The sequence below is a fragment of the Cupressus sempervirens genome, chromosome 11 (assembly GCF_028749045.1).
Source record: "Cupressus sempervirens isolate cs-2001-9-10 chromosome 11, ASM2874904v1, whole genome shotgun sequence".
Classification (NCBI taxonomy): Eukaryota; Viridiplantae; Streptophyta; class Pinopsida; order Cupressales; family Cupressaceae; genus Cupressus; species Cupressus sempervirens.
This window is the reverse complement of record NC_143128.1, coordinates 734,927,929-734,947,186: the sequence shown is the minus strand read 5'-3', so window position 1 is coordinate 734,947,186 and position 19,258 is coordinate 734,927,929. Positions and strand designations below refer to the sequence as shown.

At 36.6% G+C, this 19,258-nt stretch overlaps 1 protein-coding gene across 1 annotated transcript; it reads left to right on the top strand.

The window, feature by feature from the left end:
• The first annotated feature begins 10,299 nt into the window (after positions 1–10,299).
• LOC149531727 (uncharacterized) lies at positions 10,300–16,067 on the top strand. Its single transcript, XM_089810184.1, has 4 exons — positions 10,300–11,585; positions 12,677–12,952; positions 13,201–13,338; positions 13,632–16,067. Exons 1-4 carry the CDS (start codon positions 11,289–11,291, stop codon positions 15,171–15,173), a joined length of 2,253 nt encoding a protein of 750 aa, XP_089666310.1. The 5' UTR covers positions 10,300–11,288; the 3' UTR covers positions 15,174–16,067.
• Positions 16,068–19,258: the final 3,191 nt, after the last annotated feature.

Sequence of the window (19,258 nt, the reverse complement as noted above, 5' to 3'; positions counted from 1 at the left end):
AGATAGTAAGTTTGTGTTAGGATTAAATCACAGACAAAAAAATAACAATTACATGCAAATATAATCAATAACTGAAAATAATAGATCACACAAAAAAGAACACAAGACACCAAGATTTAACATAGTTCACCCAATCCCTAGGCTATGTCCACCAAACAACAAGTCCAATATTATTACAATCATGTGATTACGACTTGATTACAATCTATAATCCCTTATAGCTCAATACTGCTTCAAGAACCTATTTTGCATCACCACTATGAAACAACCCTAACTCTAAGCCCTTTTATACAAGTATTAAATTGCTTTAGGGTTACTACATGTCGGTCATAAATTAGCCATTAATTTAGTGGCAAATCTACGAATAGTACCCAAATAAAAAAAATTGCGAGCCCCAAAGAATTTATGAAGTATGTACAATACTTTCCTAATAAGTCACCACATACTAACAATCTCCCACTTGGGGACTGATCAGGCTCCACACTAAACAACAATCTGCCACTTGGAGACTGATCCTATAGCAATTTTGCTACTCCATGAGGCTCCTACTAGATCAAATCACCCTGGACTCTATTGTTCTTTTATTCATGTTCAGTCTAGAAGACCAACCAAAGCTGAAGAGGAGTTTAGCTTCTCTCTTGTTACTACCTTTGTCAACATATCTACTGGATTTTCATTTGTATGTATCTTCTCCAGCTTTAACTGTCCATCCTCCAAAACTGACCGAATGAAATGGTACCACAACTGTATGTGTTTGGTCTTTGAATGCAGAGTTGAATTCTTTGCAAGATGAATGGCACTCTAACTATTTGTGAACAAATAATTATCCTTTTGAGGATGTCCCAACTCTTCCAAGAAGAACCGAAGCCATATCATCTCCTTGGCTACCTTTGTAGCAGCAACATACTCTACCTCTATAGTGGATAGAGCATTAATCTTCTGTAACCTAGAAACCCAGCTCACGACTGCCCTACCAACAATAAAGACATAACCTGTAGTACTCTACTTGGTATCAATATCCCCTGCCAAATCTGAGTCAACATAGCCTTGTAAATTAGTAGTAGAGCCCCCAAAGCATAAACACTTATTGGATGTTCCTCTCAAATATTTGAGAAACCATTTGACTGCATTCCAATGCTCAATTCCTGGATGACTCATATACTTGCTAACAACTCCCACTGCATGTACAATATCTGGCCTGGTACATACCATATAATACATCAAGCTTCCTATAGCTAAAGCATAGGGTACCTTGGATGTCTTATCCTCCACTTCTTGTGTCTCAGGACACATCTTCTTAGTCAACTTCAAATGACCAGGTAAATGTGTGCTAACAACTTTAGCATTTTCCATAGAGAAACGTTGCAACACCTTCTCAACATAATTAGCCTAAGATAGCATCAATGTTTTGTTCTTCCTATCTCTGCAAATCTTCATACCAAGTATCTATTTTTCTACCCCCAAATCCTTCATAGCAAATGCATGTGCTAATTGGCATTTTAGCCCCTTAATGTAATCCATGTTAGACACAACTACAAGCATATCATAAACATATAAACATAAAATAATGTAGCTATCATCATCCAACCTCTTAAAGTAGACGCAATGATCTAAATGACACCTACTATAACCATGCTCATGCATAAAACTGTCAAATTTTAGATACCATTGTTGAGGTGCTTGCTTCAAGCCATATAAACTTTTCTTCAATTTGCACACTAAGTTCTCCTTACCTTTGACCTCAAATCCCCTTGGCTGAGCCATATATATCTTTTCATCCAAATCACCATGAAGGAAGGTTGTTTTAACATCAAGCTACTCCAAATGCAAATCTCTAGTAGCCACAAGACTTAAAACAGTATGGATAGAAGTCATATTAACAATAAGAGAAAATATCTCATCAAAATCAATGCCCTTTTTCTGTGCAAATCCTTTCACAACTAACTTGGCTTTAAATATTTTCTTACCTCCATCCTCTTTTTTCAACTTGTAAACCCACTTATTCTGTAAAGCTCTTTTACCTGCAGGCAACTTACACAAATCCCATGTCTTATTCTTCAAAAAAGAGTCCATTTCATTTTTCATTACAGACTGCCACTGAATCTTAGTATCCACCTGCACAACTTCATCATAACTTTCAGGTTCACTAGCATCAGTAAGTAAAATAGAATACAAAGAGGGAGAAAATCTTTGTGGAGGTCTAATTTGCCTTGTTGACCATCTAACATTCACCGGTGTGTGTGGTATTTGTTGTTGCAGTTGTTGCACATCATGAGGAATGGCTGGAATATCAGCTTTTGAAATATCATCCAACACTACATAATCATCTTCTTTCTTCTCATGTTGCTGCAATAGATCTTTGTACAACACATTCTCATTGAATATGACATCCCTGCTTCTTACAATTTTATAATTTTCAAAATCCCAAAGCCTATAACCAAATTCATTAATGCCATATCCAAAAAATACACATTTCTTTGACTTAGCTTCTAGCTTGGTTCTATTTTCAGAATCTATGTGAGTAAATGCTTCACAACCAAAGGTTTTGAGAAAAGAATAATCCACCTTCTTACCAGTCCATGCTTCCCCTAGAATACCATAGCCCAAAGGAGTAGAGAGACCTCTATTAATCAAATATACAATAGTATTGATAGCCTCCACCCACATGTGTAAGGGCAACCCACCATGCAACCTCATGCTCCTTGCACGTTCCATTATAGTCCTATTCATACATTCAACCACTCCATTTTCCTATGGAGTCCTTGGAATAATTTTCTGTCTACGAATACCATTAGTGGAGCAATAATCTTCAAATTCATGACTACAATACTCACCACTATTATCAGATATGAGACATTTTAATTTCTTGCCAGTCTCATTTTCAACCAAGCATTTCCATTTCTTAAAAGTTTGAAATACATCAGATCTCTGTCTAAGAAAATAAACCCATACTTTTCTAGTTGCATCATCAATAAATGTAACATAATAATGAGAGCCACTAAGGGAAGATACCTAAGCTGGTCCCCATACATCGATATGCACAAGCTCTAATTTCTCTTTTTTGTTTTCCTTCCCAGTCTTTACAAAACTCACTCTCTTTTGTTTTCCATACACACAACTTTCACAGAAATCCATATTAACACATTTTAGACCTAGTAAAACTTTCTTTGAATGAAGTACTTTCACACCTTTTTCACTCATGTGCCCAAGTCTATTGTGCCACATCACTGTGTCAGAATCTACAACAACTATTTGTTCTTCCTACTCAACTGCAACAATTGTTCCTGAACATTCATTTTTCTCTGAGATAATTAAAGTAGAAGGAAAAATATGACCTATACAAAGATATAAGGTGTCTACTTTCACACCTTTTGCTACTACAAGGGAATCTTTTGAAACCTTCCAATTTTTATCATTAAAAGTAACTACACAACCCTCATCACTGAGTTGCCCTATTGAAATTAAATTCCTACTCAGCCTTGGAACATGTCTTACCTCATGTAGTAGCCAATGATTTCCATTCTACAACTTAATCTTAACTTTTTCCCTTTCCAACAATTTGACAGGGTTCATTATCCTCCAAATAAACCATTCCAAAATCCCCTTTGACATAATCAATGAAATAACCTCTATGAGGTGTAGCATGAAATGAAGCACCAGAATCTAAAACCCATTAATCATCAACACTTTCTAAAGATAGAAGAAAAGTATCCTCTTTAGATTTGTTACTTACCACATTTGCCTCCTTATCTCCATCTGATTTATCTCCTTCATTTTTCTTTCAATTCCAACAATCTTTCTTTTTATGCCCTGGTTTTCCACAGTACTAGTAGTTATTCGGTCCTCTCGATTGAGACCTCCTCCCCTTTGACTTTCCTCTTGATTTTCCATGATTTCCAGAGTTACCTCCTCTCTCAGTCATTCTGCCCCTACTTTGTGCATTCAAAGCACTTCCTGATGTAGACCCATCTGAGATTTTCCTTGAGTTTCCTCACTCAAAATAACATCGATCACATCATCATATTTTAGGGTACTAGATCCAGGAACAGAGTTACTCACAACCATTACCAAGCCATTCCAACTTTTAGGAAAAGAATACAAAATCAAGAGAGCTCTAATTTCTCATTAAAATTGACACCCAAAGAAGATAACTGACTAGTAATAATACTAAACTCATTTAAATGATCTGTAATAGATCCACCTTCTACCATTTTCATATTAAATAAATGCTTAATGAGAAATACCTTGTTTGAAGCAGAGGGCTTTTCATATAGTTTCGCTAGGGTTTGCATCAATTCTTCTATCATCTTTGCTTTTGTAATATTAAATGCCATCGATGGTGCCAGGCATTATCGAATGCTTTTGAGTGCCTTTCTATCTAAAAGATCCTATTCATCATTTGACATAGATCCCTAATTCTTGGCTTTGCCTTCCAATGGCTTTCATAAATCCTTCTGATAAAGATAGTCTTCCATTTGCATCTTCCATAACTAGAAGTTCTGCCCATTAAACCTGTCAACCCTCAGTTTACCCTTGTCTACCATCGCTCCCACTTGACCGTGAGACTCCCACTCAATCGTGAGACTTTCCTACAAAGGATAACTAAAAAAACAACCTCACTCTGATACCACTTGTTAGGATTAAACCACAGACAGAAAAATAACAATTACATGCAAATATAACTAATAACAAAAAATAATAGATCACACAAAAAATTACACAAGGCACCAAGATTTAACATGGTTCACCCAATCCCTGGGCTACATCCACCAAACAACAAGTCTGATATTATTACAATCTAGTGATTACAATCCATAATCCCTTACACCTCAATATCGCCGCAAGAACCTATTTCTCATCACCACTATGAAACAACCCTAACCCTAAGCCCTTTTATACAAGTATTAAACTGCTTTAGGGTTACTACATGTCGGCCATAAATTAGCCATTACTTTAGTGGCGAATCTACAAATAGTACCAAAATAATTTTTTTTGGGGTGATGCCCCGAGCCCCAAAGAATTTATGAAGTATGTACAATACTTTCCTAATCAGTCACCACTTACTAATAGTTTGTTGCTTACTTTTGGAAGACTTTGTGGAAGAAGACGGGTATTGAGTTGAAGTTTAGTTCTACTTTCCATCCATAGACAAATAGAAATATAGAAGTTGTGAATAGAATCTTGGGAAATTTGTTGAGATGTTTAGTTGGAGACAAACCACATAATTGGGAGATGGTATTAGCACAAGCTGAGTTTGCATATAACAATTCTATGAGTAGGAGTATAGAGAAAACATCTTTTGAAATTGTCACTGGAATACAACCTAAAGGGATATTAGATTTAAGGGATATTGATGGCGAAGAGAAGAGAAGTGTTGCAAGAGAAGAGTTTTATGATTTTATGAAGTCTTTACATGAGGAATTAAAATTGAGATTGGAACAAAGTAATATGAAGTATAACGATAATGCTGATAAGTCTAGAAGACACCATGTTTTTGAAGTTGGTGATGAGGTGATGGTTCATTTGAAGAAAGGAAGATTTCCTATTGGAACATACAGTAAGCTGAAGATGAAGAAGTTTGGACCATGTAAGATCTTGAAGGAGTTTGAGAGTGGAAATGCTTATGAGGTTGAGTTACCTGATGACATGGACATATCTACTATATTCAATGTTGCTAATTTGTATAAGTATCATGAGTCAGATGATGAAGTTTTTGTGTCAGATAATTATACTAAGAAGTAGATTGAAGAGGTTGAACAAGTATTGGATTAGAAAGTTAGTAAGAACACAAGAAGAAAAGATTACTATGAATATTTGGTTATGTGGAAGAACAAATCAATTGTAGATGCTACATGGATTTCCCAATCTAAGTTGGATTCAACTTAGGTTGTGACATCTCAATGATTTAGGAGAATCATTTCTTTCAAACTCAGTTGTCTGATGTAGGAGCATCCTAGGTTGCATTGATATCCTACATGTTTATCGAGTTTCTTAGTTGTTGTCGAGTTGCAATGTCTTACATTGCCGAGTTCTCTATGTTTTCTGAGTTCATAGTTGTTGCCTAGTTATCCTTTGGTTTCTGAGTCAATAATAGTTGCTGAGTTCCTTTGGTTTCCAAGTTCCTTTGGTTGTCGAGTTCCTTTGGTTGTTGATTTCCTTTGACTACCAAGTTCCTTTGGTTATTGAGTTCCTTTCGTTGTCGAGTTTCTTTGGTTGTCGAGTTCGTCGAGTTGCAACATTTTGTTTGGTCCTTCATGTGTCGAGTTGTTTGTGTCTATGGTTTCTAGTTGGAGTTGACCTTTGCATTTAATATTGTATTAGGCATTTGCTAAGAGCTGACTTGTGGCTTGTGTTAGCATTTAAAATATGGGTTTATTTTGTTGTATTTGCAATATGCCAACTTGTGGCCATGCATGTATTTAAGGGGTCTTTTGCTAGAGTTTTTAGGTAGCAGGTTAGAGAATGATATCGAAGTAGAGTAGGAGGAGAAAAAGGAAAGCTGAAATGTGAAGTTTGATAATTATGAATTGAATCTGAATTTTAATATTGGTCTTAACCCGGAAGGCCTTACAACTAGGCATGTATTTGATGATTTGATGAATCTATGAAAGCATTTGTTCCTCTATCTCTTGTGTTTACTGCTATTGTATTTTTTTCTGCTATGTTTTCTCTTGCAAGGGATTTGGAATAGCTGGGGGTGCCTTTGGCCCTAGTTATCTCATCCCTTCATGCGTTAAGAAATCAGACTTATGGCATCATCCATCTTATTCCTATGTTGCATGACCTCAAAAGACCTCTATAAAATTGGTTGTACTTCATCTAAATAAGACCACAAACCCTTTGAATGAAGAAGTCATTTCATGGAGGCTATTCACGTATGATAATTATGTGGGTTTAGAGGAACAAGATAAGAAGAGGTCTCGATCATTTTTTTAGAAGGGGTTTGCTTTGATGCATTTTTGTTTTATTGATGTAAATGATAGAAACAAGAAATAGAAACACCTCACATAATACAAATGACCGAACACCAAATGCTAGATATAAAACATATACAAGAAAAGAGCAAAAACACTTTAGATGAGTATCAAGTGTACCTTTAAAAAATAATGATGAAAATAATAGAGTATTTGGAAAGTTCTCAAGAAGACCTTTCTGATGCTTTTTATGGACAAAAAAAGGAGCTAAAATGGGAAATTTACACCCCTCAAAATGCAAAAAAAGATCATTTCACTTCAATAGCATAAACATGTACCATACTAGAAAAAAAGCCAAAAAAAACTCTCTAATGCATCCGTCTCAGAATCAACTTTTTGACGGTATCTCGTTTGCCCAAAAATGCCTCAGTTTTCTCAAGGTATCAAAAAAAGGTAAGAGTACCCTTGTTAGGCTAGAAAAACTCCTAAAACCCCTTAAGCCCCCTTAAAGTAGCCCCCTTGGTGTGTATGTGACCACAAGTGGGTGTTGGTTGGAGCGGGTGACCTGACGGTGACATGTAGACGAAGGATGCTGATAGAGCGGTGGGTGAATGAAGTGTTGGTGGTTGTTGGGCGAAGAGAAGCTAAAGCAGGTTCACAATGATGCAATGCCAACTAGGGTAGAGCGGGGGTTGAGGTGGCCGCTCGACGACACTCCAACTACACATTTATTTAAATGTGTAGTACTTTTTCAAAGTGTTTTTAAATATTTTTGGTGGAATTTTTTTTATTGTTTTGCATGTTGAGAGGGTCATACAGGCCTTGGAGGAATTTTTTTATTTGCTACAGAAGTCAATTGTGTCCAAACTTGAAGTGTTTTGTATGGAAAGAGGGGTTTTTGGGCGCTGCAAGCTCAACGGTGAGGTTCATTTGAGCCCATAGTGCACCAAAAATTAGAGACCCTCTATTTCAAAAAAAATATCCAAAAAAATACTAGATATTATCCAATGAACAAGCTACAACCAATTTGACTTTGATACCATGAAGGATATGAGCAATACAAATCCATAGATCCATAGACCACATGCATGTAAGAACTTGTCATAGAGAAGCAAAGACACACGAAGGCAAACGTTGGCTCTATAATATGTAGGAATATATTTATCAGACAAAAATAATGAGTAGAAAATAAAAGAGATCAATCCTTACAAAAGGATATTGTAAAACTTAAAAGTCAAACCCTAAGAGGTAAAAGGTATTTAATAATTAATATTTAATTATAAAATGATAATGCATGTGCATAAAGAGAATCTTAAGAAGAGAGTAAAGATAATTTAATTAATATAACTAAATTAATTTTTTACTCTCACAACTTATTACCCAACATGATTTATAACAGGGCTATGATTAACCCATTAAACTGTAGAGCATCTCCATTTTTGAATATTACCTCTACATTACTGAAACTTTTATCGCAAAAATTTATTAAACAATTATTTTATTATAAGAGTACTAAAACTTTTATCGCTAAAATTTATTAAAATATTATTATATTTACTATAATGGTGATCTTAGGTTCTATATTTATATATAGATATTTTTAGTGCTTTAGACTGTTATTTTTAGCGACTTTTGCCTTACAATTTTTTAAATTTTCCTCAACTTAATGCAATTATGTAGACAATGATTTTGTTTTTAATAGTTTGATGGTATAGATTGAGTTTTCATAATTTTTTCCCTTAAAATTTTTGATGGGTCTTCATTGTTTTTTTCCCTTAAAAAGTTTCTAAGGGTTTTCATAGATTCTTTCCTTTAAACAAATTATTGGTTAAATTTTAATAATTTTTCTTCAGAAATTATTTGGCGGGTTTGTTTACAATTTTTCCTTAAAAAATTATGAATTTGATCTTGCTTGACTTGCTCAAGGTTTTTAAAGTGTTTGGGAGGGCTCTATGATTTCTCGAAAGGTTGTACCATTTTTTCCTAAAAAATGATGTTTTGTATGATGATCCATGTCTTGGATCTTGTGTTTGATTTTGATCAAAATTTCACCTCAAAAATCACATTTTGTTTTGATCAATTTCTCACCTCAAAATTTGTGTTTGGTTTTGATCAAATTTTAACCTCAAAATTGTGTTTGGTTTTTTATCAAATGTTCCTTAAAAAAAATTGTATTTGGTTTTGGTTAAATTTTGTCCTAAAAAATCGTTTCTAATTTCTAATACATGAAGCTTGGGTGAGATTTTATGTTAAGTCTTCCCGATTTAGGGTTTTTACCCTTGTTTCTTGAAAATTGATTCTTTGTAAACTTCAAATTATGGTATTTCGTAGTCGATTTTGACTCTTTTGTAATAGTTTAGATGGTTTGACAATTATTCTTAGTGTGTCTCTATTTTTAGGGAAGGGCAACTCAATCATTCAACATCAAGTTAGATGTTTTTGTGGTAATTTATGGTCAACGACTTTGTAACTTCTGGGAAGTTTAGTGGCATAGTCAACATACTCTACTCTCTTGTTGAAAACCATTCTAAATAAGGGCACAACCTTCTTTATTTTTTGGCTACTCTTGGACATTAACATTTTGTAGATCTAAGGATGGTCTCATCAACACCAATTTTTCTGAAGAATTTATAGCCGTAAGACAACATGTATAGTCTTACATAAGGTGGTACGATGACCATTTAAGAATGATATTAAAATAATATTATATCAACTATAGTGATTATCTTATGTTCTATATTGCAATTCAAATATTTTTAATACTTAGACTCTACTATTTTTATTTTTAGTGTCTCTATTTTTAGTGGCTTATATCTTGTAGTTATTTAATTAAGAAGACTCTGTCTCCTTAATTAATGCAATCATGTAGATAGTAATTCCATTATTAATAGTTTCAAAAATTAAGATAATTTTTTTAATAATAAGTAGGAGATGAATACTGGCGCCTAAGATGAAGACCATTACAATTCCTTCTATAGAAGAGTCTCAAAAAGGTGTATATCAGCCGTACATGGGATCAGCCATGTTGAATGACAGAGTTTGTGCTTTTATACATCTTTCTAAGGCTACCATTTCGACCACCACTGAAGGCAATACTAAAAAGGCCAAGGGACAACTTGGCATATGACAAGTTTCTTCTGCCTTTTTAGCCTTTGTATTTTTCATGTTTTTTAGAGTTATCCATGTCCACTGTTTTCTTAATGCATGGCCAATCCAGAGGAAAAAACAAGATGAAGATCAAACAAGCCAAGAAAGGAGGAAGAAGACTTTAATGAGAGAACACGCCATTTAACTATGCAAGACAAAACCCAAGTAGCAAATGGGTATCCAACGAACCGACTTCCACTAATGTTGATTTTGACCCACTCTCTGGGACTCCGAGTCGGGGGTATATTTCCATTGTCAATGGAGCCAAAGTGAGACAAGTACCAGACAGTGAGGTGAGGGAGCTGCAAGGTACATTACATTGCACTACACTTACTGTTCTATTCTTATCCGCACATAGTCACTTTCGATGGGTATATGTTTACATTTTGTAATACATCTTAGAGCTTTGCTTCTATAGATTCTCATTGTAATATAGCTTGAGACCCCATTGGATTCCTGTACTTTTTCCCTCCACAAAATGCCAAATGAGTCAGTATGCGGGTCGGCCCCTTGAATGATGCAATGAGGTAAGAAGATGGTTTGCAGCATTTGTCCTAAATGGACAGTCTGATAGAGTGCATGTATGCATGAATAGCAGAGGGTGTCATTTGGCTCAGCTGGTTATTAGGCGATGGATGATTGAGATGATTGTGATCCCGACGTGTATTGATCCAATCTTGTACCTCGGATTCTGCTCTTAGTTGTCATTTCCAGTGACATGGGAAATTTTGGGCTTGTCTGCGAACTTCAGGGTTGCTGCAGAGGATTAGGTGGTTCTATTTGGAGACGGAGTTAACAGTCGTGCTTATTTCAGATGGGAGATCATATCCTTGTATTCGCATTCCGAGTAGCATTTTTGGTTTGGGGGTTATAGTCCTTGATGCTTTCCGTGTTTGGTTTGTTGGTTTTGTTTCACTGGCTGCTACGTTGCTCTCATTTGGAGAATGCGAAAATCATTTCTTTGGGCAGCATTGAGGGTATTGAATTGAAAATGAGTAGCCGTTTCAGCTTAAACTTTACAGTTCACTTTTCGTGTCTCGATCTTCTGATCTGCTTGCAGTACCAGGTATCAAACACTACTCGGCAGTGACTCCTGAATGTACTGCCGAATGGCTTGAGTCCGAATTTTTATTGGGCTTAATTCATTTGAAGGGAAATATCAGCGGGTCATGTGGTGCCTCAGGTGCTGGAAGTTGTGGATCATTGGGGTTTTATTCAGAGTGCAGTATGGTGATGCTGAGACAGGTAGTTCCATCCGATAATGAATGCGCTGATGTCTCTCAGAGGCTCATAGAAGCTTCTCTTCAAGGTGATATAGAGACTGTAATTGATTGCGTAGGTAATGTTCTTGTAGATGTGAATTACATTGGGACCGTTTCCCTACGAGTGAAATGTACAGAAACTCTCCTCCATGAAGAAGCACCAGATGAAGTGAAAATTGGGTATGAAGAGTTTAAAACTGATGTGACTGCCCTCTTTGCAGCCGCTCACGCAGGTCATGATGACATTACACGGAGACTTCTGGTAAGTTAGAAGCCAACTTGATTTTTGATGATCTGGGTCTTTCGGCGCTGCTAAAACTTCATAAATGTTCAATATATAAGGACGGTATATTGCTCTTAGTTATATTCAACTCAGATATCTCCAAAATGTGTGATCATATTACCACATTGTGTCGCCTTTCTTTGTAGAAACATTCTAAGAACTGCTGTTTTGGGGGATTTGGTAGGATAGGTGGGATTCCAGTTAGGAAAGTTTAACTAGTCTACACTCTACAGTAGTAGGTGTGTACGTATTTTACCGTTTCCTTTTGAATTTACTGTTTATTCCTAGTATCTTATTTTTACATTTTGATCTTTCACACAATTAGATCAATTTGTTATTCATGGCTTCTTTTAGCTAAAGAGGTTATGGAAGATGAACTCGTAAGTATCGGCTTGGAAAATAAGCACTATGATTCTTATACCCAGAAAGCTTTTTCACTATTTGATGCCGGTCTATATGATTTTAACATGGGATCTATTCAAAATGTGTCCAGTCGTTTAAATGAGTGATGTTTTGGGCTTTTCAAATCTTTGTTTCTCAGGTTTGTATTATGCACCTCCTATGGATTTAATATTTAAGACTAGCAGTCAATGCCTTATAAGAGTTGTCTCCATTGAATGATCAATCATAAATTTGTGCTGCCCTAGTCAATGAAATTCTAGGAGCATGTGAAATTCAAGAATACAGGATAATACAAATTTTTTAGTTATGAGAATTGTGCTTTTACTTTCTTTTTCTTCAATATGCGTAGACTAAAAAGTATTGGTAGTTTTCTGCCGTGTTTAATAGAATATTACAGTTTCCTTAAGAATATAGGGAATTGTACATCAGTCTCAAAAAGAATGAAACACATTTGTGTGCCTCATTAGATTTGTTGCTGATACATTCCTTCTTTCTCTGCATTCTGTTTGTTGTTGCTTGTGTCTTTCTTATAAGATTTGAAGTTTTCTTTAGATGTTCCAAGTTGTAAAGTGATTAATTTAGTATCTGGTAAGAAATGGACAGGAGATTTGTGAGGGAGTGAGGAGAATGAAACATATCTGATCCATTGAAATTTGACCTTTTTACAGTCAGCTGGTTCAGATGTCAATCAGAAGCTGTTTAGAGGCTATGCAACAACTGCTGCTGCTCGAGAAGGCCACCATCAGCTACTAGGCCTCCTTATTAAAGCAGGAGCCTCTCAACCAGCCTGTGAGGATGCTCTATTGGAAGCATGTCTCTATGGTCAGGCCAAAGCTGCCGAATTATTAATTAGCTCTGAAATGACCAGGCCAGATGTTTCTACGCATGCCTTGGTGTATGCTAGCTGTCGTGGCTTCATCGATATTGTTGCAATATTAATCAAGGCATAGCCAATATTCCATCTTTTGGCAGTGCTTTTTTGTATATATCACAAGAAATCTTGATCGTTTGTTGTCTTGTGAAATGGGGTTAATCTCATAAGAAGTTTGATTACAGACATTGATTTTATTGAGGGAAAAAGGGACTGATGTTAACAATGAATGTCCATGAGAGTGTTCTGGTCACTTTTTAATTGTGATACCATCTCCTAGATATTTGACGCCCTTGCACTATTGCTGTGGTTGCTTTGCAGAATGGAGTGGATATAAATTCATGGGACAGGGCCTTGCTGCGTTCTGCTAAGCCCGCTTTATACGCAAATGTGGACTGTACACCACTCATTGCTGCTATTGTTAGCCGGCAAGCTCCTGTTGTGAAGTATTTGTTGGAGGTGATTAATTTTATGATGACGAGGTTGAATTTAATAGAAATGCTCCAACTCCTTTTCAAGATAATCTTACATTGTAACTCCTGTGAAATTATAAATTAGGAAGGCCAGTGTTATAACAAAGTTGCATGCTTTTTGTTGTTTAAGTGGAAAATGTTGTTTATACTGACCCAATTCAAAGTGATTGTGCAGCTTGTGCATATTTGAATCTATGATTATAAAAGTCAACATGAAATTAAATTTGCTCTCTTGTCATGTTTTGAATTATAATTAGTTCTTGCTGTTGAAAACTATAGATGGGGGCTAAGACAGACTGTAAATTTAGCCTGGGAGCTTGGACGTGGGATAAAGCATCAGGTGAGGAGCTGCGTGTTGGGGCAAGTCTGGCAGAACCCTATAATGAAGCATGGTGTTCAGTTGAATACTATGAAGCAAAGGGAGAGATTCTAAAAATCTTGCTCGGGTACATATCCCCTGATAGTGAGCATCATGGAAGAACACTTATATGTCATGCAGTCCTTTGCCGTAATTCAGGTGCAATTCATGTGCTTTTAGATGCAGGTGCAAATGCTGAGTTTTGTGTAAGAACAAATAATGGACATGAATTTCGTCCTCTTCACATGGCTGCTAGGATGGGCTGTCTTCCTATTGTAAAGCAGTTCATAGAACATGGATGTGATCTGAATGCAAGAACAGAAATGGGTGAAACTGCATTGATGCTATGTGCGAGGGCTAACCATCACGAATGTTTCATGGAGCTACTGGCTGCTGGCGCTGATCTTGGGCTATTGAATTGGGCAGGACAAAGTGCAGTCAGCATAGCAGAAGACAGTGGGTTTGAGTCTTGTGTCCATCAAGTTCTGTGTGCTACAATAAAGGAAGGAAAGAAAATAAAGTCAAGTGATCTCCAGGTTTTTTCTTGTCTTCATTTTGTTGCAAGATTTGGTGATGCTATGGTTCTTCAGAAGCTTCTTGAACAGTCAGACATAAATATGAATGAACAGGATAGATATGGGTATTCTGCAGCCATGGTTGCTGCAAAAGAGGGGCATATTGAGGCTTTTAAAGTTCTTATATTTGCAGGAGCTGATGTGAGGTTGAAGAGTAAGAAGGGTGAAACAGTTCTTATCCTATCTCAACTAAGTGGAATCAAAGACCATTTAGAGAGAGTTCTCCTAGATGCAGTTTTGGCAAATATATTGAAGGAAGATGAATTTAAAGCCCTTCATTATGTAGCTCGAAAGGGTAATATTGAGGCACTAGGGCAACTCCTGAAGAAGGGTTCTGCAATCAATGCCTTCGACGAGGACGGCTACACTCCTCTAATGCTTGCTGCAAGAGAAGGACATGCAGATGCTTGCAAAATTCTACTTCAACGAGGATCTGATTGTCATCTGGTAAATGCCAGAGGGGAAACAGCTTTGGCACTTGCCAGGAGAAACAACTCATCAAAAATTGCAGAGGGTGTAATATTGGATCATCTGGCACGGAAGTTTGTTTTTGCAGGCGAACAACTCTGCAAACACACAAAACGAGGTAAAGGTGCTCCTCATATGAAAATGGTTCGAATGCTCAAATCTGGGCTGCTTACATGGGGCAAATCCAGCAGAAGAAATGTTGTTTGCAAAGAAGCAGGTGTAGGACCAAGCATTGCATTCCGCAAAAATCATTCCAAAGGAGATGCAGATAAGCCACTTATATTTAGAATTGTGACCATCAAGGGAAGGGAGATTCATTTCGAGGCTGGAAGTGCTGCAAATGTGGAACTTTGGGTACGCGGAATCAATTTGATTGCAAAAGAAATGAGTACTTTGAATTTTAATATAGCCAGGAAGTGAAATTGTCATGGGAAGGTGCATGAAGCACATTTTTTTTTAAGTCGTCATAATACTCTCATTCAGCACATCAGGTGAAAACTGATGGCGAGCTTAAGTGGAAACACTGCTTCTCATTCCATTGGCATACAAGTGACACTGCAATTTTCAGGTACTTTGATATTCCTTGAGAGGTTCAAGGCAGCATTCTAGAATCTAAATGTAGTTCCAAGTGTCTGATTTAAGAATGCAATAGAAACTATGCATTCTGTAGGGCTCCAATTTGGTCAATTGAAGGGATCACCAACTGTAAACCATTTGAGAAAGGATGGCAGTGCCAAGTTTTTCATCCTTCCAAGAGGAATATAAAATATTCATGGTGGGCAGATTGATGTAGTTAGTCCACACCAACGCCCAAGTAATTCAAAGTGTCTAAGTGGACCATGTGGTCAATTTTAGACCGAATCACCAAAAGTTCTGTCAATAGCCTCTGAGACACCTAAAAAAAATATGAATGGTAATTCCTGCCTGGGGGTGCTCAAAATGGCTAAGTAGGATTTGAAAGTACAATTCACATGGCACTGGATGCTTGTTTCATTTGATTTGAGTTGTGTTCTTTGAGGTGTTATACCTGCTGCTGATGTTGAAAAAGTTTATTTGCATAAGTCAGTCAGAAATTTGGATGGATTCTCTCATTGACAAAGAAATGTAAGGGGTACAGGAAGAGGATTTTGAAGCAATACAACTTGCTGTGTATAGTCCTGCATAGGAATCTAGAATTTTTTGGCTGCATCTTATTTTTTCGGTTATGCCGTGCAGCATTTTGAATCTTCATAACTCAATTTACCATGATATATTGTTTGCATAGTTAAATGACTTCTATATAATTGTTTCAATCTACTTGTAGAAACTCTTCAATCTGTGTATATATTTTTTTTTCTTTTTGTATATTACATCTGTAAACATTTCTCTGCTGAAAGATAACTTATCTCCAATCTCTCAAATTGTAATTGAATGTTCAAGTAAGAATATTACAGAAATCTAATTTTTGGTAGAAATTGGTAAAAATAGATTTATTATGAATATATTCCAGTTTAACATGCATAAATGGACTCAACATTTCAATAACTTATCTACCGTATTGTTGTTTATGGAAGTGCGATATAAGCAAAGTTCACAAGTTTATGAGTATCACAAATCTTACATATACTTCTCCTGAAACTGTTATTATAGATATCTTTTCTGTTCCAACTTATTAATTCTTGGTTTGGCTTACACAATTTGAGATGATGGAGTCCATATTCTCAAATTTAACATTGCACAAACATGATGGATGTCGATTACAGTTAAGATACTGTGTTGCAATAATAAAACTTCATAGATGTGGTTATGGTATCAATGTCAGAGCCATATAGGGTGCACTATCGTGCTTCATAGGCATTTCTGCTCTATCAATTTCTGTCTATTAATATTAATAGAAATTTCTATATCATTCTGTTAATTTCTTTTGTATGCTCCAAGGCATGTGGTAGAAGTGATTTGATGTTGCCTTCATCTTAGATACCGATTCTCTTTTCGTGGAGCCAGATGCTGATGCTGATGCATCTAGAAGTGTGGATGTGTTTGGGTTCTACCGGGATGCTCGCGGGAAGTGCATACTGGGCCTGTAGATGCTTGCTCCTCCACCAAGCATCCACAGGCCCAGGATGCGCTTCCTGCGAGCATCCAAGAAGAATTACATTGACCCTCTGTAATTTCAGTATCCACTTATCAATTTTAGATTTTTCACAATTAATTTGAGCTGCCTGCAAAATCTAAATTTTCTGATAGCATTAACAGGCAGTAACAAGAAGGGTCCCCTGGGATAAAAAAATACAATTTCACTCCCTACTTTTCAGTTTGACAACATGCTCTATCACTTTGCTCCTGGAGGTAAGGGCTTGGCACTTGAACTCCCTTCTGGTCTATTCAGGTATCTCTTCTTCCTTTGGCAATGGCGTAAAGGGCTTTGTGAAAGAAAGGTGCATAAATTTGTGGAATGAAATGAATGTTGGAAATGTTGGTCACAGTCCTCCCAACAGTCATCATTTTAGGCAGCGTGGATAAGTGCTTCTGTCACCAAGAATTGATTGAAGTTACTCGCTTGGGCTGCTGCTCCCTTGGACAGACTCCTGTGGCCTCCACTTTCCTTATATTATCTCATCTTCAATTGAAAGGTTGATGGTTGGGCTAAAGCTCTATTTTTACATGGAACCCTCTGTGATTTCAGGATCGTTGCAGAGCCTTATGCTCACTTCCCTTCGTGGAAGGGTGACAGTTTCAACAAAAGCTATATTTTTGTATATTTCTTGCAATTATATATATATCTGTACACACACACATCCAAAGTCCAAACATTTTCTTTGCACATCTGATTCTCACATCCACATCAACATCGGCAACTTGAAATTCCCTCAATGATGTGCAAAAAGGGAAAGGAAAGGTCCTTTTGTAGTCCAAGATACCCAGCATCTGTTTTTGAGTCTATATACGGTGACAGCAGTAAGGGACTACCCTGTACTCTTTGCAAGAGGCATCTAACTGTGCTACAAACAAGCTGCACATATCCTATCCCCTAGTGAGGTTTATACTTGTGACCTCTTTTTCAAGAGTACAAATCCTCCACCATTAGACCAACTCAAGCTGCACTCCTTTCAAGAGCAAATGCTGTAGTATGAAATTTTGATATTTTATTAAAGCACGTTTCAATAATGCCATGTAGAGTATATCTAGGTCATAGAAATATTGTTTTCAAGCTCGTCTGAATCTGATTTTGCATGTGGTTCATACAAGTCCTCCACCGCTAGACCAACTCAAGCTGTACTCCTTTCAAGAGCAAATGCTTGAAATATGATATTTTGATATTTTATTAAAGCAAGTTTCAAATAATGCTACATGTCGAGTATATCTAGGTCATAGAAATATTGTTTTCAAGCTCGTCTGAATATGATTTTGGATGCGGTTCATTTTGTTGGAGGCTCCCTGATTGGTGGAGGGTAGTTTATAATTAGCCAACCTTGACCCGGTATGAAAAGTAATGTGATGCTTCACATCACACGAACCACTAAAGAAAGAGAATACCATAGATCACATTCAGACGAATCACCAAAGAAAGAGAATACCATTATCACATCCAGGCGAACCACTAAAAAAAGAGAATACCATATATCACATCCAGAGGAACCACTAAAGAAAGAGGCTACCATATATTAGTGCTGCTTAAATAGCAGCATCCACTGTAAATGTCCTACAGGGCTTGTTCATTTGCCCGCATTTGCTGCTACAATTTTTTTTTTCAGTACCCCCGTGGTTCTCATGACCCCATAAGCTGATGCATATTCATCTAGCATGGGTGATAAATAGAGAACTACTTCATGATTCTCTTTCAAGCAGTCTCGTCTGCCACTTAATTGTTCTCCGTATCCTCCGCATCTCCACCCGTTCTATTGGGAGACATAAGAAAGGGTATATTGCCCTTACACTCTCAGTAGGTTATGCTTTCGCCTCTAGTTTCTGTATATTTTTTCATAATTAAAAATGTGGTCTTTCCCATTACTGCTGCACCGGCATTAGTACTTAGGCAAGAACAAAAATGTGGGCATTTCAGATTACTGATCTTTCAACATTGTTCTATGTTGAGAGTTTTGGGTGCATGATATGTGCGGAAAAGATGGGGCATATTCATGATAACATTTTACCTACATCGCCAACTGGAAATACAAATGTGGTACGCACGGATTTAAAATGTGGAAAACCCAACAGACTAAAAAATGATGAGATATTAATCGATTGAGTGGCACAAAAAATTGTTATTGCCGTTACATGCAAAATATAGAGATAAGAAGACATAAACATGAAATTTGTTGAATGTTGCCAATAAAAATTGGTAATTCCGTATCTAGCCGAGTCTTCCAAAGAATCTCAAATTATCAGTCAATTACAATATGCAACTTGAATTAAGAAGCGGTTTGAAAGACAAGAGCCTATGAGACTACTGGGTGCAAACTTTTCCCCTCTTCAATAGCCTTCTGGCCAAAAAGATGTTTCTTTTGCAGAAATATTTTCAAGTT

Coding starts and splice junctions, on each gene's coding strand:
- LOC149531727 (XM_089810184.1), top strand. CDS start 11,289: ATGGTGATGCTGAGACAGGTAGTTCCATCCGATAATGAATGCGCTGAT. Junction 11,586..12,676: donor ACATTACACGGAGACTTCTG/GTAAGTTAGAAG, acceptor ACCTTTTTACAG/TCAGCTGGTTCAGATGTCAA. Junction 13,339..13,631: donor TTGTGAAGTATTTGTTGGAG/GTGATTAATTTT, acceptor TGAAAACTATAG/ATGGGGGCTAAGACAGACTG.